Consider the following 25003-nt stretch of genomic DNA (forward strand, 5'->3'; position numbering starts at 1 on the left):
TGGGCGTGCACGCGTACTTGAGGCGTGCGCACACCGTGAAAGTTCCCGTGGAGGTTTCCCGCTCAGGTGTGTGCGCGCGCGCGTGTGTGTGTGCGGGCTGAAAGGGTCATTAAGTCACAAGGATGGTCAAGTGGCTGTTGAGGAATTGAAACCTGAAAACCTGTGTGTGTGTCTGTGTGCGTGTCTTCATGATCATTTCTGTTGCCTGTATTTTCTTATATTGTATTATTTTAACTAACCATACTTTAGCCTAAATTCTCTGTGGGACCAGTCTGCATAGACAACACTAAAACAGCAAAAGGTGCACCTTGTTTATCAGGGGGTTGTGTGGGGGAATATTAATTATATTCCACTATGAAGCAATTTATGGCATACCCCAAAATATTGAACTATTCATTTTGTATCAGTGGCGCAAACAGGATCAGAAATTGGACAAAAGAAAGTTTACAGGGGGAAAAAAAGTGCAGTTGACTCGGGAGATGGCAGGAGACGTGATAAGGCACTGAGTCACCGCCTAACCTGTCATAATTATAACACAGCTGACAGAAGTGGTATTGTTGTTTTAATGCTGGAGTTGGATCTCACCATGGCGCTTTTGACAGTGCTGGTAAGAGCGGTTCATGGTTGTAATGCTCATGGATTCTGAATGAACTTGATCAAAGTGTTCCCCATTGCAACGTGAAGCTTCATGTGCTTGAGAATTTCCTTCAGGCTCTCAGTATCTAGAATTGATTTTATTATCTAACTCCTTTCACCTCTCTTTCCTCCCACCTCATATAACAGACGTTATATGAGGTGGTAAGTTTAGATCTCATTACAGTGCGCTTAACTTCTTTATGGTCCGAACATGAAGACCAAAGATAACAGCAGCTTTACAGTCAAAGATTCGGAGCTTTGCATTGACAACAAAATCAGAGTCATCACTTAAATCTTCTTAAAAACAAGAAGCAGAATTCTCCTTGAAGATTTTGAGTGAACTAAAGTGATTTTCTTTGATTTTAGTTAACCAGAACCTTAATAGCACGCAAACTGTACTAACTGTACTGTATTTAACCTTTAGTTCGAGAAAAATACATTTATGGACTTGAAAAGACTTGATGATTGATTTACTTTACCTGATGTCATCTAACTGCCTGTGCTGCCGTGTGTCACGCCATCAATGGTGTGAGCAACAACACAGCTATACTTGATCTTTGTGGTTGCACAGGGTGTTGAGTACTGTCAGGCGTGTTCGTTTGTTTGAGAGGTGAAAGTAGACAGACTAATAGAGAAGACAGACTACGACGTATTGTTAACTATTTGACAAGAAGAATTGTATGATTAAGCAAAAGCAAAAAGCTTGATCAAGGACTTTCTCTGTTTGAAAAATCACAGGCAGCAGAGCCCTAAGCAGCAACGCTGTTAACTGCAACCAGTTGCCCAGAAAAAGATGCAGAATTTCAGCATGTAATACATTATATATTGCTGTCACAATGTATGTGTTGAATTGTCATTGGTCAATCATATAGATAGGATGAATACTATTATTGGACAATCAAGTAAAAAAGGTGGGGAGAATCCGTGGTTTAGACTTTAGCCCTCACATCGGTGGTGCACAAACTGGTCCCAGTTTCTTGGCACACGAACTATGATTCCTGGAGACGTCACCCTGTTGAAGAAAGCAAAATATTCCTGGCCTCATCTGCCTGTCTCCGATATCTGCCTTTGTTTATGGCTCCTTCACTGTCGCATGTCCACAAGGGATTTGGGAGGTGATATCGCTGGCCTTCGAGGCCTCTTCATGTGTGAAAGTGATAAGTGAAATGTGAATGTGTTCTCTCTCATACCCTGGCTTTGTTCTCTTAGCCCCTCATAAAAGAGACTAATGCTTCTGACCATCTCATTTGTCAACAGGATATGTGCAACTCTTTTAATAATGTGAGATAATAGGAAAAGATGGAAAAAGACAATCTATATGTGTTGTGCAATATTATAGCATCTAAGTGTGGCAGACGTCATAATGTAATGAGCAATGATCGATGTGTGTGTAGGTTCATGAGCAGTGTGTTTGTTAAGGTGAGTCACGGGCAGTCATGGGCAGTATTTAGTAGGCCGGGGTCATAGGGGTCATAGGGGGACATACTTAGTGGTCGGTGGGGCATAAAGGGGCATAATGAAAATGTATAAATTCTAATAGTACTGAAATATACGGAGCCCCGGCCACAATTTAATATTTTTTTTAGACCATGTCATGTCTGGGGCTCCGTAGAAATACATCTTTGCATGGAAGAAGAAAGATCCCGCTACCTGCTGGACAACACTGCGGTAGACAGCGCGTCCCACCACTGTTGTGTCATCTGCAAAGTACAGGTAAGCAGTTTCCCCCTTCCTCCAGTCTGAGCTAGACTGAAATCAACCATCTTTCTTAAAGGAAAGATATGGTAGTGGTATCCATCTTCTCATCTCTCTCCACTATGAAGCAAATCAGGGTGTACCCCAAAAGTGTTGACCTATTCCTTTTATGTATCCGTGACGCAAACAGGACCGGAAATTGGACAACAGAAAGTTTACAGGGAAAAAAACACAAGTGCAGGTGAGAGACGGCAGGAGAGGATGTCGGGCTTGTGTCACTGTCACACTCGTCATGATGTAACACAGCTGGCAGACAGCCAGTGGAGTGATTTTTGTACAGACTCAATGTGCACTCTGTGAACCAAGCATTATAAAATAACCAAGATGACTGGTTCTTCTTCCTGGCAGAGATATATTCTGGCACCCTGTGAAATGACACAAACGCAACAAGAAGTTGTTCACACCCTTGATGGCATGTCACTTGGCAGCGAAAGGAGTTAGACGACATCCGATAGAGTCAATCATAAAGCGGACATAATGCAGAATCCATAAGTCTGTAAAAGCATTTCTCGTGAACTAAAGGTCAAAGATCGTACAGTTTGCATGCCATTTAGGTGTTGGCTAATCAAAGAAATCACTTTAGGTCATTCAAAGTCTGCTTCTTGTTTTTAAGAAGATAAATAAATGATTTTGATTGTGATGATTTGATAAATGTAGATTTTGTTGTCCTTGACGGTGCAAAGCTGCTGTTATCTTTGATCTTTATGTTCAGACCTTAGAGAGTGAAGTGCATTGTAAGGACGGGTCAAATAACAAATTCTCCATCGTCCCACTTCCTTGCTGAGACTGATCTCTCTTCTCAGGTGATGTATGACCACAACAAACCGCACCAAACAATTACAATCAACTCCTCAAGGGCCGGCTATTTCTAAAAATGACCATTACTTCTCGCAAATGTACAAAAATCCCTAAAATGGATCACACGTATTCTGAAGAGTGATTCTTACTTGAGATCATGCTGGTGCTGTTGACTGATTGACCTGAGGGAGGTGCTAGAAAGAGGTTTACAGGGTTCACAACACTCAAGGCAGCTACCATATCAACGTGCTCAGGAGTTTTAAGGTAACTGGCTCAACGGAACTGGATATTCACGCACAAGTAGAAACATTGACCTCTCAGATTATTTCCCTAAATGTTTCTGAGAAATGCACAGACACACTAACAGACGGACAATGCGTGGCAATAAGATATGGGACATGAAGTTTGTTTTTAATCTCTTGAATGCCACTATCAGCATGGCTCTAGGCAGGCAGGAGTAAATGGATAGATTACACAGACTGTATATTTTGGGGCCCCCACTATATACATATTTGTATATTTGGAAAACAAACGAAAACCTAACCTCCACATGAATATTATGCTCATTGATAGAACATTTTCACAGCAGATATTTTGACTTGTTAAAGCAAGAAAAACACAGGTCACCAAGAAAAAATAACGATGGCTCTATAGAAATGGCTCTAGAAATTCTACCTGTACTTTTCCTGCTTTGTGAAGTCAAAGTGTCTGCTGTGAAAGGGGTCTATTTAGTCAGTTATGAATACAGAAATATAAATAAATATGTAGAAATATAAATGAATATGCAGAAATATAAATAAATAACTAATACACACATACAATATATCTATATTGTATGTGTGTGTGTGTGTGTGTGTTATTTATTTATTTGTCTTTATTTATATGCAGTCTGTTCGTCACGTATTTATAGGAAACGTATAGATATGATACAATTCATTTTTATGCATTTTACATTTCATTTTATCAGTGTCTTTACTTAACAGATTCAGATATTTAAATGGTAAATGTACATTCTGATACAGACTTCTGAAGAGATGACAACCACTAAAAAGCTTCTTCCTGCACATGGATGCTAAAGTTGTGTATGTTTAGAAAAAATATTGCATATATAAATACTGGAATAAAGTTCAGATTTTTAGAATGTTTAGAAATATATGTTCAACATTATTTAATGAAGGTAGTTGATGTTCTTTTCCCATCACGATTGGCCCTCTAGTGGCAGGGAGGCCCCAGGCATGTGTCTAGAATGCCTGGATCCAGCCTTGACTTGGTTTGTCTCTCATCATTTGGTCCAGGCTAAAATAGATCAGCCTCAGTGGTATGTTTTGTTAATAGCGCTAGTAAGCTCCTGTTAGCATGCTTAAAACTAAGACAAATATTTTAGCTGGGTTGCACCAATGAGGATTATCTAAAAAAGAAAAACAATTAGATCAGGTAATAACTTTAAATTATGTTAGACCAGACTTTAAAAACTAGCTTAAAATAAAAAAACATCCTCTTTAAACCTCAGTTAAGTTTTGACTCTGAAGATACATTTAATTCTATGGCACCAAAACTTTAAACTGCAATGTAAGCTGTGATCCAATACAAACTGTGAGCCTACACTAAAGGAGGTTTAAATCATTTAAGTCATGTTGTTTTATCACTTGATCATCAATGATCCAAATCTTTGCAGGAAGATGAGTCATTGGCCGGATTTTAGCTAAATACTTACTCTGAATCATATTGAGCACACAGAGAAGTAGTGGGTTAAGTTTGAAAACTTTTAATGTCTGATACTCAAATGAAGGACTGTTTATGCATCACGTGTTTACCAAAATATTATTTAATGTGTAGGCTACTTTAAAAGTATACAAACATGGAAAGACAGGAAGATTATTGAGAGGAAAAAGTAAAAAAAAAAAGTAAAAAAAAAAAAAAAAATGCCATGACAGGGATTAGGAAAAAAAAAACAGTAATAAAGGAAAATGGAATCCAAATATTAAATTATGTTTGCAATTCAGGTGGTTCTCTCCCAGCTTAACAGGAAACTGCTGTAGCCCACACTGTTGAACAAGGAAACCACAGCTGTCAGCTGATTCTCTTTTCCTGTAATGTCAGATGAGTTTCTGCGCAGGACTGAATTTTCTTTAAGTAGAGGAAGTAGTTCAGTGTGGCTCCGCCTGATGCCTTATATGTTTTAATATAGTATAAACCCCTTTCTCTATACTTAAATTTTGCAGTTTTTTCCTGTTTTACGTAGTTTTTCTCCCCACTTGCTTCCTCTCCAATAATTAGGACTTAAAATACTGCAGAACGGCACCTGAACATCAAAGAGGTGTGCATGTTTTGCATACTGATTTCTCCCACCGAGAAGCCAGTGAAGATTTTATTCTCAATCAGTCAGTTTTTCTAAATGAAAGGACTGTCACTGTAGCCCACAGAAGCTGGGATGTTATGTATAACCCGCAATATAAAAGTATTGAATTGATGAAGAGAAACGCTGTTTTGTTTGTTTGTTTGTTTATGGGTTTTTTATGGTTCAGATTCTGTATTCTTAGTGTGTGGTGTTAGAATGTAAGGGTTTTGAGGAGAAGGGTAAAAAGTTCTTGGCTGATACAATATTTCTTTTCCTGGCAAAAAATGAACTGAACTCCTGCTACATTATCTTTGAAAGAGCACACATCATTCAATTTATGAAACAACCCAAGTTATATTTTGTGATGAGGCTCCTCATTTAATCAACTGTGTGTGAACTCTGGCACAATGTGTACCGCTTCCAGAATGCAATAGTTATGAACAGAGAGGGGGTCCACATTTCACTCTGTCAGTTCAGTCAGAGATGACAACTGTCGATGGTGTCGCATTATGCTTGTCTAAATCAGGAAATCCTAGACTTCCTGTCAACACACACACACACCACACAGCATAAACGCAAAGTTCTGGCTTACAGGAACAAATGATCGAGTTGAGGACATCTGCCGTACATATGTAAAGGTAACACTATTTCGAGAACACCCACAATAAAATGTGGATGTGTTTTAACTTCTTCTGTAGTTTATTTTCAATTTCTATTCAGTTTCAAAGAGCCATGACAGGGACTTGATGTTCACCAACTATTTTACAAAGTGTTTGCTGTACATTGGGATAGATTGTTGTGATAATTGTAATTTACATATTGTTTATTTTAATGATCATCCACCAAGTGAACGTAATCAGATCCATATTGTTATCAAACAATGTTATGTGTTATTATGGCACGTATTTTATATTTCACATACTATGTTCTTGCTCTCGAACGTGGCAGGCTGATTCGTCTGGTATGACGGGAATCCCCACACATTTACATTAGGCGTTTCAGAACATCAACCAGAGCCACATGTGATAACATACAAACTTAAGTATACAAATATACTGGATTATGTACTTAAACAACAATGACGTTTACATCTAAATGTATAAATGGAAATGGAAATTAATCTTTCTAAAAAATTTAACATAGCTTTTTACAGTAACACTCTGAGTTTGAGTGTTTTTTTTAGGCTTGCTGGTAAAGTTTTGGTGTGGAAAATTACTCTGAATCACTTGTTGGTTTCACTTGTCCTTATCTCAGTAACTGCAGACGTGGCTGTGAGAAAGATCCACAACAAAATGGATAGATAATGAAAAATAACATGAATCACTCAATGAGACGCCTCCAGCTGAAAACGGACTGTGCAGAATGCTAATATCAATTGATTAATTAATGAAGTATAAATGAATAAGTGTTTTCCATAGGATCTTGTGGATGTAAAAATATTTTAACAAGTGTTTTCCATAGGATCTTGTGGATGTAAACATATTTTAGTAAGTGTTTTCCATAGGATCTTGTGGATGTAAAAATATTTTGAAAGTTAGAAATGTCAAAGTCCGCACCAACAGAAGCTCCCGTCTCCTACAGAAAACACTGCTCCTGAAACACCTCGTCAGTATTCTCGCCTTTAACTTTGACTTTGTGACATCACACTATGTCACCATGTCACACATTTGAATAATATATGCCTACTGGCTAGTTTGGCTTAGAATAATTGATTTATCTCAGCTGCTCTGTTGTTGTAGGTGGTGCTGGCTCAGGTGTGTGTGAGCTGACCAATAAGAAGAGACAGGGTATTTGGGAGGGGGGTCCTTGAGGACACAGGAGCTAAAACAGACCCCGACAATGAGCTTTACTAATCTCCATGTAACCAAGTACATTTATTTAAGTGCTACTTATTTCCTGCTATACTTCATATTTCTGCTTCAACACATATGTATCACAGATAAGATATTGTACTTTTATTCCACTATATTGATAGCTAAGTTACTTTTACTTTTACCTTTCAGATAAGAAATTGGTTCACCTTATAAAATATGCATTTTTACTTTTTATTGACGCCTTTTCATTGAGTCAAAGATATCAATAAGTTAGAAGAAACATAATAAGAGAACAAAAGAAGGGAGGTTTTTTGTTTGCTTTTCCACAAATTAGTAAACAAATTCTGAATCAAATAATCAGAAAGTTAGTCAATATAAACAGAGAATACTGTAATTAGCTAATGTCTACTGTGGCAACATTCAAGGCCAAAAGCATACGTGTTACTGGTAGATATTTTTAGAAAATAAAGTTTCACTATATCTGATTTGAAGCCAAAGGATGGCTAGCTACAGTGGCATTAAAACAGTGAAGAGCAAACCGCACACGTTTATTGGAGAGCAACTACATAAATTAAATGACAAACGAAAAAAGACATGCATATCAAAATAAAACTAAACATGAGTTGCATTTAAATTCACCTTACACACAGTATTCAGTATCAGTCCCAATGTTCCCCCATTACCTTCACTAAGGCTTCTATCAGTCTATAAAAAGTTCCCTCTGTAATCTTAGCACATCATGCAATTTTTACCATTGTATAAATGTTTGTCAGACTTCTGATTTTTAAAAAATAAAATCAAGCAATGGATCAAGTGCAATACCTCAAAAATAGAAGGTCATTTGTCAACATCATTCAACAACTTAATTTACATTTGAAAGTGCTGAAAGGATGTCTGCTTTATCTAGAAGAAGTAGCGATGGATCTCAGTGAAGAGGAGTCAGCCCCTCTGGTGATCAGAGACCGGGGAGGCAGCCAGAGGTCCAGTTCAAGCACTGGTCCCAGTTTACAAGTACACCTCTACTTCCTCCCGACCACGAAGGAGGCCACGACAATACACATTTTGTGTGGACAGATCTCTGCTGAAAATGTCTGCATCCAAGTAGGCAAAAAATGTGGTAAGATTTCACTGGCTGGTCATGAGACTGACTTGAGTAAAATAACATAAAAAAAAAAAAAAAATGTTTTCTTAAATTTGCAAGTGTGGATAAATCTAATTGTTAATTAAAGCATCAACTGGTCAGTCATGCTATGATGATATACTGTATTTGATCTCTTCTTCCAGGAATCTTACCAGTGTACCAAAGTCTTTTTGGTTTGGCATCAGACGATCTGTCATTTTGGTATCCTCCATCACACATGTTCAAAACAGAAGAAAACTTAATTGTCCACTTTAGAGTCAGGTAGGTGATAAAGAAAACAATAATAATTGTGCATTCACTCATTTATTTTTCATTTTATGAAATGGGATGTAAAAGGGTAACCTGTACATTAGAAAACAAAGACATCTTACAGGTAGGTGGCCCAAAGTGACCGACTTTACTTGCAAAGCTCACACAAAGCATGTCAAAAATATGCCTATTCTAAGAAGTTATCTTAGTCAAAAAGTGAATAGACAAATTCCTAGAAGTTAACATCGTTCCTGGAAATACTGTTGTTCTGTGATGAATAATAGACCTCATTTTGGGTTTGCAGGTTTTTCTTTGGAAACTGGTTTGGAGAAGGACCGAGAGCATCGTACCGCTACAGTCTGACCCGAGGCAGAGTCACTCCAGTGCTTGACTACAGTGTCATTGAGTATCTCTTTGCTCAGGTAAAGTAAACAATATGTAAAGAGAAGTATTGACTCATCCCACCCACGTATACCTTCCTGGCAAACATTCTCATTGTTCTCTAGTACTTATCCCAATAGTTCAAAATGTTTGATTCTTCAGGATGCAACCAGTGTCATTTTCTTTAATCTGATGTCAAACAATAAAACATCAGAAATGGTTTCATGGGCAACTTAGTAAGTGGTTTGTAGAGTCTTTAATGTTTATTAGCAACACAATTAGTACTAGAATCTAGAAGTTTGATTAACTATAAATGTACAATTTATTAAAGATTATGTCGATCACTGATTTCTTTTGATTTATAGCTGCGAAGCGACTTTATTGCCAGTGAGGCAGGGGTGTCTCCACCTTTGAGTGCCCAAGAGGAATGCCTTGGCCTTGCAGTGTTGGACATGTGGAGAATGGCTAAAGAGCGCCATCAGAGTGTAAAAGATCTCTGCAAGACTGTCAGGTATTTACATTTGAATTGTGTTTCATTTTGCCCAAACTGGACCTCACAAATTAAAGTTTAAACAACCATAACCTTTTTACCATCACAAACAGAATAACTATACACATCCTGCTCTTTCAGCTACAAATCGTGCCTTCCAAAGTCACATCGCCACGAGATCCAGAAACGAAACCGGCTGGATCGTTACCGAATCAGAAACACCCTCAAGCGTTTCTTAAAGAATCTTGGCAACTGCTCAGTAGATGAGTGCAGCTTGAAGCTCAGGTACCTGATCGAACTGGCTGGCATCGAACCTTCCTTGGGAAGCGAAACCTACAGAGTGAATGTGTCTTCCTCTCATTCGAAGTCAGCTTTCTCTCTTGTGCGGGTCACTGGAGGAACTGGAATTCAAACCAGTGGAAGTTGTCCTCCTGATGGTGCCCTGGTAAGAACAACTCAAGTTTGAGTAGAGTTGAGGCATAGTGTTGTGCTAGTTTTTCCATTATTACCTGTGTGCTCTTTTTTCAACGAGAATCTGCCTAGCCATGCACCTTTCTGCTTTGTTTTGTAATCTCATCACATGGAAAGTACCAAGGATCTGATCATCTCAGCCCAGCTGATTGACATCAGCCTGCTAATATATTCAACAACAGACCATATTCAAAGCAGCCGTTTTCCTCTGGTGTTAAAATGCTAGGATAATGTTGTGCTGCTTTGTTCGGGGTTGTAAATCTTTTAAAAATAGGTCATCTTACAAACATTAATCATTTTACCATGTCCCACTTGATTAGCGACTGAAAATATGATGGATAAAAACTAAAGGTACAGTGGGCCATATTTTCAAGTAACACAACAAATTTGATAATCCATTAGCTATTGTTAGCATTCAAAGGCCACCTAGCTAACAGTACCATTTGATTATACTGAGTGTGTTCCGCTTCCATTCTCAAATGAATGTGTCTAACCCCCTAAATTCCACCAGATCCGTGTTCAGTCCAGCTCTGCTCTCTCACGGCTCCACCACTGCAGTGGAGCTAATAGGAGTCTATGTGTTTACCACATTACCAGCACAAAAATCTCAAAAAAGACAAATTCAAGCGCTTCTCCTAATCTTTTGGGTTGGGAACACTTCGTGTTGTTGTGTTTGTAACACATACCTATAACTGCAGCATGATTATGTTATTATCGTGGGAACTCCTCAGTCTCGCAACTCCAGGTGTCCAACAGTGCTGCCAGAATAATGAAACAGTGATTGGTTGGAGACTGGCACGAGGTATCTTTCACCATCACCGATTGGTTAGTCACCAAGCCAAGGGGAGATGGGATAACAATGGCAGCGTCAACAACATGAGCAGAACATGCTGCATGCAACTTGCCTAAAGTCGCATGACTTGCCCTACTATGTACGAGGCAACAAGCATATTCATCTCAGATTTTGATGTTGTCAGTACCTACTGGTTCTGTTGAAAAGAAAGTTTTGGCTGCTTGCTTGGCGTCTCATTCATTTGCTCAACGGTTCCTTAGCAACAAGCTTTGCGTGTGCGTGCTGTCTCTGTAGGTGCTTCGTTAAGTTTGAGGTAATGTTAGCAGCGGTGGAGAGAAGTTTCCAACACGGGCAAAGTGTGCACCTTACAGTCAAGTTATTTTCCTTACGTTCAACAAATTCAAAGTAATGTTTGTATCTCTAACCGTCAAAAGTGGCTTTATGCAGTGGGGGGTCTTCAGGCAATTTTATAGAGCAAGAATGTAACGAGTAATGTAACTAATTACTTTCTTCAGAAAGTAATCATGTAATGTAAGGCATTACTATTTTTGAGAGTAATGTGTAATGTGTAATATATTACTTTTTTGAGTAACGAGCCCCAACACTGTTGAAGGATGATGAAGCTCCAAGTCTGTACTGAAATCTAGAGTAAGATGTGCAATGATTATTAGAATTACTTCATAATTTAGTTTCCCTCCAGAATGTCGCTATCCATTGTCTTTTGAGTTGATGAAAAATTCTTAAGGAACACATGAAACACAGCAGTACACAGGTCTTATTGTTTATATCCAGGTCACTTCGTCTTTGTAAAATTCTCTGAGCTCTGTATTTATAATGGCTTTATTTGGCCCTGCAGACCATATCCAAAAATGACAATCCAAGCACCAAGTGGTCATTCTCCCCACCCATGAATTCTCCCTTTTTCGGTTGCAGTGGCAGACATTCTGTGATTTCAAAGATATCATCGACATCAGTATAAAAAGGGCTTGCCATGAGCAGGCTCCCCAAGACAGCAGGATGGTGACAGTAACACGCAACGATGACAGATGCTTGGTAGGGGAGAGATCTTATAATCAATACTTCCCAAATCATTGGTTTATGTTTGTTGACAATGTTCCTGCTTTGATTTGATTCAACACATGCATGTTTATCTATCCTTGGTTTGCTCACAGGAAGCCAAGTTCCAGAGTCTCAAGGAGGCACTTTCATTTGTGTCACTTGTTGATGGCTACTTCAGACTGACCACAGACTCAAGCCACTACTTCTGCCAAGACATTGCTCCTCCAAGTCTTTTGGAAGGGATCAAAAACCATTGTCACGGCCCAATCACGTGAGTTGGTACGATTAAAACTGAATCCAGTGAGGCCATTCATATGCAGCTGTTCTAGAATTTTCCTTCATATCTTGTTTGATCAGATCGGAGTTTGCTGTCAACAAGCTGAAAAAGTCAGGATTTAAAGGTGGCACGTTCCTTCTTCGGAAGAGTCCCAAGAACTATGACAACTTCTTCCTCACTGTTTGCGTTCAGGTAAAGATTCCTGTAACGAAATGGACTCTTTTCTTTGAAGAGTAATGTATTAATTATGTCTGTGCACATTTTTATGAACTTTATGGAGGCGATCACAAACAAGACGACAAGCTAGTATAGCTGCTGTAACGTATGAATTTAAAAGTTTGTGTAAATCACAAGAATCAGTTGCAATCATAAAAGTTTAATTCTATGCAGATAATACAGTCGTTTCTATGAACGTTGTTTCCGAAGAAAAACAAAGTTGTGTGAGAAGTTTCTGCACACTCTAATGTTCAAAAGTCATTCCCATGTAACTCAGTGCTTTTCAGTGCTGTAAAGGCTTTGATGTAACTTTTTCTTTTACAGACTCCCCTTGGACTTGATTATAAAGACTGTCTAATCATCAAGAATCAGCAGTTCAGTCTTCCTGGTGTCCAGAAAACATTTTCCAGCCTGAGAGAGCTCACCAGCCATTACCAACACAACAAGCTGTTACTGGCTGAAGTACCTGTCAAGTTGGGCTGCTGTTGTCCACCCCGACCCCAAGGTGTGTTTCTCATCTGCAGTGTGCAAAATGAAAGACTCTCAGCACTGAACTGGTTAATACTGTCTTAAAACTGTGTAACATATGTATGTATATAGCCTTGGTTATTTCTTTCATAATCATTGCCACATTACAAAACATGGTCTTGGTCATTTTCAGAATCTTCCGGTTGGGTGATTAGAATGCACTAAAGGGAACTGGTTATGACAAAGAAGCTGCTCTGTAGTCTGATGGTACAGTAACGAGCAACACTAGACAATGTTTACTTCAATCCACCACTGTCATCTTCTTTCCACAGAGTTCACCAGAATGACCCAAAAAATGAATGTTCTCTCTGTTAGCTAACTGCAAAGTCTTTTACAGCAAATAAAATCCAAATTCACGCATATCAAGAGAATTTAAAAAAGTGTTTACATCCACACTAGTTTCAGCGTATGATAGTATGTTGTATTAAGTAGTTAATATCAGACAGTTTCAGACTTTTACTCAAGTACTCTAGACTTTTACCAATGTTATCTATTAGCACAATATCTTTATACACGTGTATAACTTTTGGGTACTTTTTACAGCACTGGACACATGTAAATGAACTAGTGGTCACTCACTTATAAGAATGCAACAATGTAATACCTCCATTTCTTTGTGGAACTGAGATACATTCCTGTCATATTGGCAACCGTCATAGACTGTATTGCAATAACCATGTCCTCTGCTGCTCCCACAGAGCTCACAAATCTGATAATCATAAGCAACAGCAGCACTGTAGAAGCTCAGGGGTCACCGACAACGGAAAGGACCAAATTCAGTCACATCCAGTTCCACATGATCAAATATGAAGACCTGAAATGGGTAAGAGTGACTCACACTGGACCAGGCCTCTCTTGCTCCAACTAATCCTTCATTACCTTGACTGTTATTCGAGAAATGCTGCTACCATGATACTCAAGTCAAACATAAATAATACTAAGCTAAAATGTTGTTTATGTTGGAGAGCACTTTAATGTAGTGTCTGTTTGCATTTTTACTGTAAGGATGAAAGCCTCGGTCAGGGATCCTTCACTCGAAATTTCAAAGGCTACAAAATAGAGATTCATGATGGGAAGAAACACGTGACCGAAGTTTTCCTGAAAGAGCTTGATGTGGCTCACAAAAACTGCTGGGAGGTGGGTGTCTTCAGATTGAATTACTGTTGTGTGTTGTGTTTCACATTTTGTCATCCAACTCATGTTGTTTTCTTGTCTCTGCCTTCTTCTTAGTCATTCTTTGAAGCTGCCAGCTTGATGAGCCAGATCTCTCACAAACACCTCCTTCATGTATATGGTGTTAGTGTTCACGGAGTAAAAAGTGAGTTGGAGCCAAACTGCAGCTTCTTCCAGACTGTCCTTTTATTTGCTTGTTTGATCACTGTTTTCTCATCGCTGTCAAGAAGCCAATGTGCTTTATGTTTTCTAGGTGTGTTAATGTTCCGTGAATGATTTTGCCCAAATTTAAATATTTGTGGTTATCCTCCTCATACTGAGCAAAATAACTATCTTCACATGAAATCCTCATGTGACCCAGACTCAGTCCCTCATCTGTGGGCGAGCGTTTGTGTCTCTGTGTTTTGGTTTGCAGTACAGCTGTAGAAACAAACCTCGCTGTTGCCTTACAGACATCATGGTGCAGGAGTTTGTCGAGTACGGTGCCCTTGACCTTTACTTGAAGAGGGGGACGTCTGTGTCAGTGAGCTGGAAACTTGACGTGGCCAAACAGCTCGCGTCTGTGCTGATCTTTCTGGTAAGATAAACTTTTTGAGGTAGAGCATTACCAGATCTTACAACAGTAATGACACTGACTCAGTCTACGCCAGTCCACTGGTCAATTTTGAGATTGAGATATTTTATATTCTTCTCACAAGTAGAAGTCCAAAAAACTTAAATGTCTCTTCTGGAAATGTATGCAAATAAATTAATTTTAATTAGATAATACTTAATATGCATACTTGATGATAACATTTCAGTAAAACTTCACAAACTATGAAATTAATTGTTTTAATAATCTACTGGGGAAGTTTCATGGTGATAACTATGAGTTAAATATTTCATCCTATTCACCTGTAGTGACTTTATTCATGTTAAATATCAAATGTAGATTTGGTTTCCTGTGTGTGTGATGCTGGATGGGATTTTGGATGTTGAAACACACGACTAGTTGCAAAATATAATAGTCCTTTATAAAGACTGAAATTTAACCGGCCTGAGAGGCAATATTTATTTTGGGTGTGAAACTTGGTCAAGATGGCCGATACTTATGAGCACTGTCACGGTTTAACAAAGGGAACCTAAACGCAAGACACACAGGCAGACATGTAACTTAACAAAAAGCGAGGTTTAATCACAAACAAGCTATAAAATAAAAAATTCAAACATATAAGAAACAAAAGACACGTAGCAACACCAAGTTTGAGAACAATAGCAGAAACAAACACAAGGACACAGGGAGCAAACGCAGGTTAAGCACGAGGAGAAGACAGGGAGCTGATGCTAGACATTGGGGAATCAGAGTGGAAGGCAAGGACTTGAATATACAAAGGGGTTAAACTGATGGCACACAGGTGAGCAAAATGGGCGGGACAATGGACAATGGGAGGAAGTAGAAAGTGAGACATGACACAGGAGGATATAACTTAATAAAACAGGAAATAACAAAACCACAACCTCAAACAATGACAACCACACTTTAAGGAGTCAACATTGACCTGTTACTGTCTTTCAGGAGGAACAGAACATCGTTCATGGAAATATCTGTGCAAAAAATCTGCTGCTGGCCAGAGAAGGTGACCCATCACAGGGCAGCTCTCCTTTCATCAAGCTGAGCGACCCCGGCATCAGTGTGGTCATGCTTGGCCAGGATGGTAAATAAGGATGGTTACCATATCTGACATGATCAGGTTCATACTAAAATGGAACAAGGAAGTGAATAAATAGCCAAGCATAGTAGTAAAATATTGAAATAAGACTTTACAACATAAACAAAATAAAATTGTAGAAGACATTTAAATTATGATACACAGCCTGTAATATGTCTGTTTGCATGTTTGTTTAGTGATACTGGACAGGATTCCCTGGGTGGCCCCTGAGGTGCTAGAGGCCCCGGACAACCTGACTCTGGAGTGTGATAAGTGGAGCTTTGGTGCCACTGTGTGGGAAATCTTCAACAGTGGAAACAACCCACTGCAAGGCTTGGAGTTGAAACAGGTACTCCCCCTTGATAAGTTATGCAAACTGTGCAACAAGCACTGAAAAAGGAAAATAGATTAAAGGAATTAATACTACAAAAACATAGGCTTTCACCTGAAAAATGTAACTCCTAACTCTGCCAATGAGACTTGTGTTATCCATTGAGATCCATTGAGATTGAACTGATTTTGTCAAAGGTTATCTGACATTCTTCTGTATGTTATTCAAAACTGAAGGGGCAGTGTGTTTAACAGCTGTTTTGCCCAACTCTGTCCCAACTTGGAGTACCAATCTGAATCATGATAGAACAGAAATTGTATTGATTTTTCACCCTATTCAAAACATCAGTGTACAGAATAAGCTGACTGGTGTCACACATCACTAGATGGCATATTTTTAAGTTTAGCTGTGACTAAAAAGTTCTCGCCAAAACACAGAGATTAATTTAAGAAAACAGAGAAACCGAAGAGGGAAAATAAGCAAGGAGAGTGGGCAGGGCAGGAAAATGAAACAAATATACAGTGAATCACTGTTGTTATGTGTTTCCTGTAGAAGCGGAAGTTTTATGAGAGCTGCCAGCAGCTGCCTCCCTCCCAGTGGACCGAGCTGGCTGACCTCATCAGTCAGTGTATGGACTACCGCGCAGCCTTCAGACCTTCCTGCCGCAGCATCCTCCGTCAGCTGAACAGTCTGATCACTTCAGGTAATGATCACATGTAGCATTACAATATTTCAGTGAAAACATTTTTAAAAAGAGAAAGAAATCTATTAACTGCACCAAAATGTTCTGATCAGTTGTGATCCTATGAAATAGTAAAAATGAAAATACCACCATTATACAATATATTGAATATAGGAAGGAGATATACGCAACATAAGAACTGAGGAACAATGGATGCCAATTGACAGTAATGTGATTTGCATGTTCATTTATTTTACTTATCATTTGCATTTTTTGTCCACTCTCTTTGTCTTGATTTCATGTGAACTGTGTCTTCCTGATTTGGACATAATGAAACAAAGAAAAGTAAAGAGGCTTTTTCCTGGCAAAACTTACCAAACAAACAATTCACTAAAAAACACAGTTCCAAATACAAAATATACTTATCAAAGAAAGTCATACACAAATACTACGGAAGAGGATTAGGGCCACATGTGAATTTTTTTTGTAGTTCTGACTTCAAAGTCAGAATTCTGAGATTTAAGTCAGAATTCTGAGATTTAAGTCAGAATTCTGAGATTAAAGTCAGAATTCTGACTTTAAAGTCAGAATTCTGAGAAAAAAGTCAGAATTCTGACTTTAATCTCAGAATTCTGAGAAAAAAGTCAGAATTCTGACTTTAATCTCAGAATTCTGACTTTTTTCTCAGAATTCTGACTTTAAAGTCAGAACTACAAAAAAAATTCATGTGTGGCCCTAATCCTCTTCCGTACAAATACAGCATGTCTCACAGGTAGAAAAATACCCTGGCATTTTAAACTGACTCATAGCACCTCCTGCTGGAGTGGAGGGCAAATTACTGCAGCACTGAGATCTGTCGGATTTGTAACTTTGTACTTGTGAGACATGCAGTTTTTCATTCTGAAGCATGGCGTGTTAGAAATGGGCTTAAACTTTGTATTTATTTGTTAATGATTGTTCATTTTCCTTCTGTTCAATCCTGAAAGTCTTTCTCAAAACCGGGAAGTGCTTTAGGAATGTGGTCACTTAATGACAACAGATTACCAGAAGCCATTACTGTGAAGTTTTCTTGTTTGGTGGCAGACTATGTGATTCTACACTCCACTGAGCTAGTCACGCAGAGCCCTGTGTGGAGAGCCCTCAGCCAGGCTCAACACGACCAGACGTTGTTTGAGGAGAGACACCTACGCTACATCTCCCTTCTGGGGAAAGTAAGTCTGCACTCAACAATCGACAGAAAGCCTGTACATAATGGGCACTTTAGTGATCGTGAACTCATGTTTATGTAACTAATTACAAATAGCACCATGCAATTGTATTCAGCAATTCACTACCTTTCAATTTAATCTCTCAATTTCATCGGTGGTGCCCCAAACATTGTGTTGACTGGACAAACTGAAGAATAACCAGACCAGAGCATTGTGATATTATGGAGGACAGCATTAATAAAAGCTTCTATTTGTGCTTCGTGTTATATGAGAAAAAAGTATTATATGATTCTCACAACAAACCTCAGTTTTATGTGTACCCTGGCTGACTGACCGACTCAAAATCTTTCCAGGGAAACTTTGGGAGCGTTGAACTCTGCCGATATGACCCGCTGGGCGATCACACGGGCGAGTTGGTGGCTGTGAAGAAGCTGCAGCCCAACAAGCAGTCGACCCTGGAGGACTTCAAGAAGGAGGTCAACACCCTCAGTGTTTTCCACTGTGACTACATCGTCAAATACAGAGGAGTCTGCTATAGTGCAGGTAATAAAGACACTCAGTGTGGCATAGGAAATAATCAACTCCAGTTCACTCACAAAACTGTTACACTGCTTAGATTTTAGTTCTAAATTCCTATTATAAATTTCATGTCTTCTTTAGGTAATATTCCATTTTTGATCATTGTGAGCATGTGTCCGACCTCACATGTTTTAATATAAGTGAGTAATAGATACTCCTCGTACAGTTTTGTTTGGAGCTGTTAAATCAGAAATATTTTTCACCATTTACAACCCATACTACATATATACGCAACCGATAAATCACTGCAATAAATCTCCTCATGTTTTTTAATGGACTTAAAAGATGAGATGATAAAATGTCCAACTGATCTTCTCTTTTTTTTATTTGTTTCAAGTTTTCACAGATGAGAAAAAAAATGAAAGAACTTTTCTTTCCCACCACATTGCAAGTCATGAATGCAGGAGAGAAGATCATTTAGATCAGACTTAGAAAATGGATTACCTGATGAAAAAAAAAAAAAGTTTCACTTGCTCATGAGGGCTTCTGTAGATCTTTCATTTAACTCAACTGGACAGTCACTATTAGCTTATTAGCATCCTCTTTAGCTTTCATTCTTTGTCTATTTTTCATTCATTTGAAGAACATGGTGGAGGCTTCTCATGACCTGTTATCCTCAATTAAGTCACATGGTCGTGTCCCTTATGACGAAATGTGAAATCAGAATCAGAATTACAGAATTGATCCCTGTGGGCTTATTGGTACGTTACAGTAGCTCCTTCTAGAGTAGAAATATCACACTATAGACTCTATATTCTAGAGAGACAGAATAAGTTAAGAATAAAAAGGAAATATACAACTGGTAAAATATGAAACTAATTGTGAAAACTTTGCATTAAACTGAAAAAATTGGGGAGGACAGGAGGAAAACCAGTCCACGGTGTCGTGTCATTTTATACAAGTCAACTATTTATCCCTACTTTCTCATATTCAATGAAAATTAAGCAATAAAACAATGACTTACAAGACTTCTTTAAAAAACATTTTATTAAATGGCAAAAGGCTGTTGTAGTTGGCTGTTGGTGTGTGAACGACACAATCGGAAATGGGCTGGTGTGTCCCTGGCCGGCTAATAATGTACAGTGGGCTAATATACAAGAGAAAAAAAACACCAATATGCACCCCTTCCAGGATTTGATCCCCAGTGACCTGGGTGGCAGGCAACTGCTCTACCCACTGTGCTACTGCAGCAGTCAATGTACATACTGCTCGACAGCATATGACATCACACTCATCACTCATCACAATCGCCCAAAACAACTGTGTTGCTGCTCTGTATTGTGTCCTGGTTGTGTTGCTAACGTTATGTCCTCCAGCAGGACGAACGAAACGAAAACTATGAATTATCTTTCTGACTGCTTCTCTCTGATTTCTCCAAACAGTTTCTTTTCTTTAAGAAATTTGCTTATATTTCCTATGAAACCGATTCCAGTATCGTTGAAAACTCCATATTTCTTGTCCGAGCATGGCTGGCAGTGAAAGCTGTAAAATACATATAAGTATTTTTTGTTTACAGTTGTATAAATGTGAGAATGAAATTTGGGAACTGTTATTGGACCAACCTGCTGTCAATCTTGTATTCTGGTTGCTGATTGGTAAGGGAGGACGTCCTCCCTTAGCACGTCATTTTACGTGTCTTAGCCTATCATAGATCAGCATGAAAAAATTCTAAATGCATTGAGTGAATGGAAGGAGGTCCCTCCCACGGAGGACAGAAACCCTCCGTCCTCCTCTAGCCTCACCTTCCTGCTCCCTGCTCCTCTCACAGACTGCTCTGTCTCCTCCGTCTGCAACTGTCGCTGTTGAACCGTTTTAAGTGGATTTTCTTCCAAAGAAGAAACTTTGTTTATGATATAATATATATATATATAATATTTTATAAATGATACTGAGATTTGGTGATGATTTATTTCAACCAGTTACTCTTTCTTAAAAAAAAAAATTGATCTTCCTCTTGCCTCTCAAAAATAGAGGAGGACCAACCTCCTCTGCCTCTATGGACGAGCCTCCTCTGAATGTACATTCATGTTAGTTAACAGTATACGTCAATAATTACATGCTCCATAAACGCTACAAATAACAGCTGATACTGACAATTGATAGAAAACTGGTGAATTGAATCATTGTGCAGTTAACAGTATTAACAGTATACATACATGCTACAAACAACAGAAGAATGGTACACATGACATTGCACATGACAATTGCAAAAAAGAAATATTTAAAAAAGTTATATTATCAGAAAGCTCATCATGGAGGGAGTGAGAGATATTGTACGAGATGAGATGACACATAACTTGAACACCAGGAGGTCCGGCTCCGCCCAAGTAATACATAACAAGGCAATGTTTATATGCATGGCTATTACTCATAACTTTTTAGTACCAGTTTATTTAACTTCTGCTTTATAAGGTGGCCGTGTATCTGCATGTTTCCTACAGTGTGCTCTTAATAACACACTATATGTATTGCATGATCTCCCCTGCATGAGTCACCGCTGTCCAGAGTGACTTGTGACTGCTTCAAGAAAAATGAGAGATGATGTGGAGCATCTTCTCAGTTTAAAAAGGTTTTCCTCTGCTCAATGATTTTAATGCTTGCCTGTTCACAGGTCGCCTCAGTATGAGTCTGGTGATGGAATACCTCCCCTACGGCAGCCTCATTGGCTACTTGGATAGTTACCGACATAACGTCAACACCAGGCGGATGTTGCTTTTTGCTTCTCAAATCTGTAAGGTAAGAAGAGTCAAATATTTGAGGTAAACTCCTGCAAATTATCATTATCACAACATTGAAGAACAGGTTTGATCAAACTGACATTTCATTACTGGGTGAGAAATGTGCAAATTAGCAAAATTCTCCATCATTGCCAACTTCAAGTACATTAAGCCAGAGTCTTTTCCTCAACGTGTACTCGCTTTAATGTTATTATTGCCGAAACATTTAGGTGCCCCTTTGACATCAACTGTCATTTTCCAGTCTCATTTTTGTCCCTCACAAAAAAAATTACTGAGAGGAATCCTCAAGAAAAAGATGAAGTTAATTCCTCCAGGAAAACAATAACAGAAATTTCTGCAGGAAAGTAAATCTATTGGATTTATTAGTTTTTATTTGGGAGACATCTGCCACAAATTTGGACTTAATCCTGAAGGAAAAAAATGTGTTTTGGCAATCAGGAATCAGATTCACCTCACATGTTTTAGAATGCATGCTTCAAATAGAATAAAATAAAAATGATTCGTCTAAAATGTACTACAAAGATAGCTCTCTGTGAACTTCATTTTCACTGTAAGATCATACCAAGGGTCAGATGCATTCCATTTTGTTTTGCTCTGGTGTTTCACATTACCCCAGGGGATGGAGTACCTGCAGTCCCTGCGTTATGTGCACAGAGACCTCGCAGCCAGAAACATCCTTGTGGCCAGTGACACGCTGGTGAAAATTGCAGACTTTGGGCTGACCAAGATTATTCCTTTCGACAAGGAGTACTACCGAGTCACTCAGCCTGGAGAGAGCCCCATTTTCTGGTACCTTACCTCATGTCTGAAACCTCAGAAATGTGTAACTTTCTGCAGTTTGTAGACGCTGCTGCAAAAAAATGTTGTGGAGGGTTATGTGGAAGCCTCCTGTTTGATTGACTGAAAACTTGGCTAGCTGTTTCCTCCTGTTTCCAGTCTTTGGACTAAACTAAGAAAGCTGATGGCCGTCTGTTGCCTCATGTTTCACTTACAGATTCAATAGTTGTGTCAATCTTCTCATCTATACCTCTGCAGCAGAAAGCATATAAGTGTATTTCCCAAAATGTCAAATTTTTTAATCTGATGTTGATCAAATGTCAAATGTTTTGGATAAAGCCAGACAGAAGGAAATAGGACATGAGTAAATATCTAAAGTCAGAGTCTAAAGTAGGCCTGACTTTTTGGTTTTGCTCTGATAAGTAGCCATCTTTTAAATGTTGTTTATTGTGTGTTCAGTTCCTGACCAAACACTGCTCCTCTCCTTGCAGGTACGCTCCAGAGTCCATCGGTGAGTCCAAATTCTCCCACAAGTCAGACGTCTGGAGTTTTGGAGTTGTTCTTCATGAGCTCTTCTCCTACTGCGACATGAACTCCAACCCAAAGAGAGTAAGAGATTTACTATTGATACGTTTGCAGATTGGACAGTGTCTTTAAACCATTAAGAATTGGGTAATGGAACTGTTAACACCATTGTGGTTTCACTGTTTTAGCTATACATGCAGGAGATTGGACACAATGTGCAGGGTCCATCCATTTCAGTGCATCTGGCAAATATTCTGAAGACTGACTGGAGGTTGCCAGCTCCTCCAAACTGCCCGCCCAAGGTATGTTCACTCTATGTGGGTTGAGTCCTGAAAAACAGGAGCCTTTTTGGAAGTCTCTGATCTTTATTATAAATATCCCCAAGGGCATTCATTTATTAATTGCCCCCGGTAGTGTTCTTTTTTTCTGATGATCTGTGTTATGACCCTGTTGGCAAGGTGAGTGTGGCCTCTGTCATACACCAGAACCAAATCAGGTCCACAAAATTTGCTTCACAAAAATCCTTCATCTTTCTTTTGTTAGGATTTTATCTTAATCTTTTATTTCACCATCTGCTGTTAAATCTGGAAGGAGCCTGACAACCTTCTCAACAATGGTTATTAAACATAAACATCTTATTTCGTCCATAACACACCGAACTAGTCGGGGCATCTGTCGTTCTACGCAATGTAAATATCAACTGTTCTTTGCCTTAGTCTGTGAACAAATCAAAACACTTTGAAAGTGTGTGCAGCACAAATGCCCAAGTGTCCAAATACAATAAGATCAAAAGGTCTGGTGATGACAGGTATAAAGGGTGAGAACAGCCAAGCAGGATGGAGGTAGAGGTCGGGGTTGATGGGTGGGTAAAACAAACACAGGACTTTCTCAAAAAAATCAACTTTGACTTGTTTTAACGTATAGACCTTACGTCACATCTGTAACGTTATCTTTTCCTAAACCTAACTGAACTGCGACCATCACATATTTATTTTTGTTACCATAACTGAAGGACACCTGACAGTGTGTCTGCTCTCCACAGAGGTTAATAGGCATATTACCTGCATGCAAAATGTAACTAAGGCAGTTGCACTGCATACAGTTTAAAAGTGTAAAGTCATGTTATTTGCACGGAGATTGTGAAATTCAGTTGCTCTAACCGTGGATTTTTATGTCTTTTCTCATTGTAACACCAGGTGTACGTTATGATGAAGGAGTGCTGGGGGTACGACTTCGAGGAGCGACCATGTTTCTCGAGCCTGGGAAACCAAATTGAAACCGTCATGCAGGACGAGAGAGGGAGCCTGAAAGGCTAACAAGGAGCCTTGATGCATCTCATCGTTAAACTTAAAGATTCAGTTTACACAGAGATCATACTCACAGCAGAGGAAAACACCCAATAATGTTTACAGACTGATAGATTACAGCTCACCTGCTACTACCATAAGCACTTACGTAAAGGTCGCCAAAAGCCCTTTTCCCATGAACATGGACACATTTACAACTGAGCTGAGGTAGGATCGTCATGAACCTCCAGTGATGAACATTAGAGAAGTTTTATTGATCACGCATGAGTTAGTTTTTTGAGTAGTTTTAATCAAAAGTTGTTTTTGTTCCCAGTATCATTGACAAACAAGTGGATTAAGTGTAAATTCCTGCCTCACCAGGACAGAGGCCAACAAAAGGCAGATGAAAAATAGAAGTTACCTGGATGTAACTTCAGTTCTATGAGTACATGTGTAAAATCTCTTCCTGAACACACTTCTAGTCCTACTGTGTCCTATGTAGGATCTTAATGTGGCTCACTTCATTGTGGTGTACTTGTTGTCAAATACATTACAATATTCATAATATGTGTAGGAAGAAAAACTGTTTAAATGCGCAAAAGCCCTCGTTTAAGTTATTTTTGTCAAGTTAATTAAAACATCTTCAACTACAACTCATTTCTCATGCCATTATTCTAACAAATTAAGATGCAGTATAAATTAGAACATGTAAGGCACATTGAAATGTACAATGCAAAGGATGTGTTAGATGACATATGAATTTTACATTATTGTCTCTAAAAAATGAAATACTGATGTATTTCACACAAAATAGATCCACAGATAGCATTACCAAGACAATAGGTAAAATGTGAAGTCCAGGCCATAGTTTTTGATCAATGGTTGTATTTTTATGACATCTAAAAACTTCTTCCTCTTCACCTGTGTGTTGGTTTGTTGGTTTGTTTGTCAGAAGGATTACAGAAAAACCTCCAAGCGAATTTCCACTGAACTTGGATGTTTTGATGCAGGTCCTAGATCTGATCATCCTAAGGAATTAGAGTGATACAGGGCCAGTGAGTTTGACATTG

The 25003-nt window shown here is 38.8% G+C and overlaps 1 protein-coding gene across 2 annotated transcripts; it reads left to right on the forward strand.

Moving 5' to 3' along the window:
- Positions 1–6074: 6074 nt before the first annotated feature.
- jak3 (Janus kinase 3 (a protein tyrosine kinase, leukocyte)) lies at positions 6075–24586 on the forward strand. Of its 2 annotated transcripts, none has more exons than XM_030434544.1 (24): positions 6075–6165; positions 8249–8458; positions 8626–8743; positions 9036–9153; positions 9478–9623; positions 9744–10047; positions 11800–11919; positions 12039–12196; positions 12283–12394; positions 12743–12923; positions 13645–13769; positions 13952–14083; positions 14177–14264; positions 14572–14696; positions 15675–15813; positions 16005–16156; positions 16691–16841; positions 17904–18031; positions 18382–18571; positions 21219–21343; positions 21962–22134; positions 22614–22731; positions 22836–22949; positions 23844–24586. In XM_030434544.1, the coding sequence occupies exons 2-24, from the start codon at positions 8260–8262 to the stop codon at positions 23961–23963; spliced, it is 3336 nt and encodes a 1111-aa protein (XP_030290404.1). In that variant the 5' UTR covers positions 6075–6165; positions 8249–8259; the 3' UTR covers positions 23964–24586. The 2 variants fall into 2 exon arrangements, with proteins under 2 accessions (XP_030290404.1, XP_030290405.1); XM_030434545.1 differs by lacking the exon at positions 6075–6165 and adding an exon at positions 7305–7325.
- The last annotated feature ends 417 nt before the right edge of the window (positions 24587–25003 follow it).

This window comes from Sparus aurata, chromosome 11 (genome assembly GCF_900880675.1).
Source record: "Sparus aurata chromosome 11, fSpaAur1.1, whole genome shotgun sequence".
Taxonomy (NCBI): Eukaryota; Metazoa; Chordata; class Actinopteri; order Spariformes; family Sparidae; genus Sparus; species Sparus aurata.

Coding starts and splice junctions, on each gene's coding strand:
- jak3 (XM_030434544.1), top strand. CDS start 8,260: ATGGATCTCAGTGAAGAGGAGTCAGCCCCTCTGGTGATCAGAGACCGG. Junction 13,770..13,951: donor AATATGAAGACCTGAAATGG/GTAAGAGTGACT, acceptor TTTTACTGTAAG/GATGAAAGCCTCGGTCAGGG. Junction 21,344..21,961: donor TTGCTTCTCAAATCTGTAAG/GTAAGAAGAGTC, acceptor ACATTACCCCAG/GGGATGGAGTACCTGCAGTC.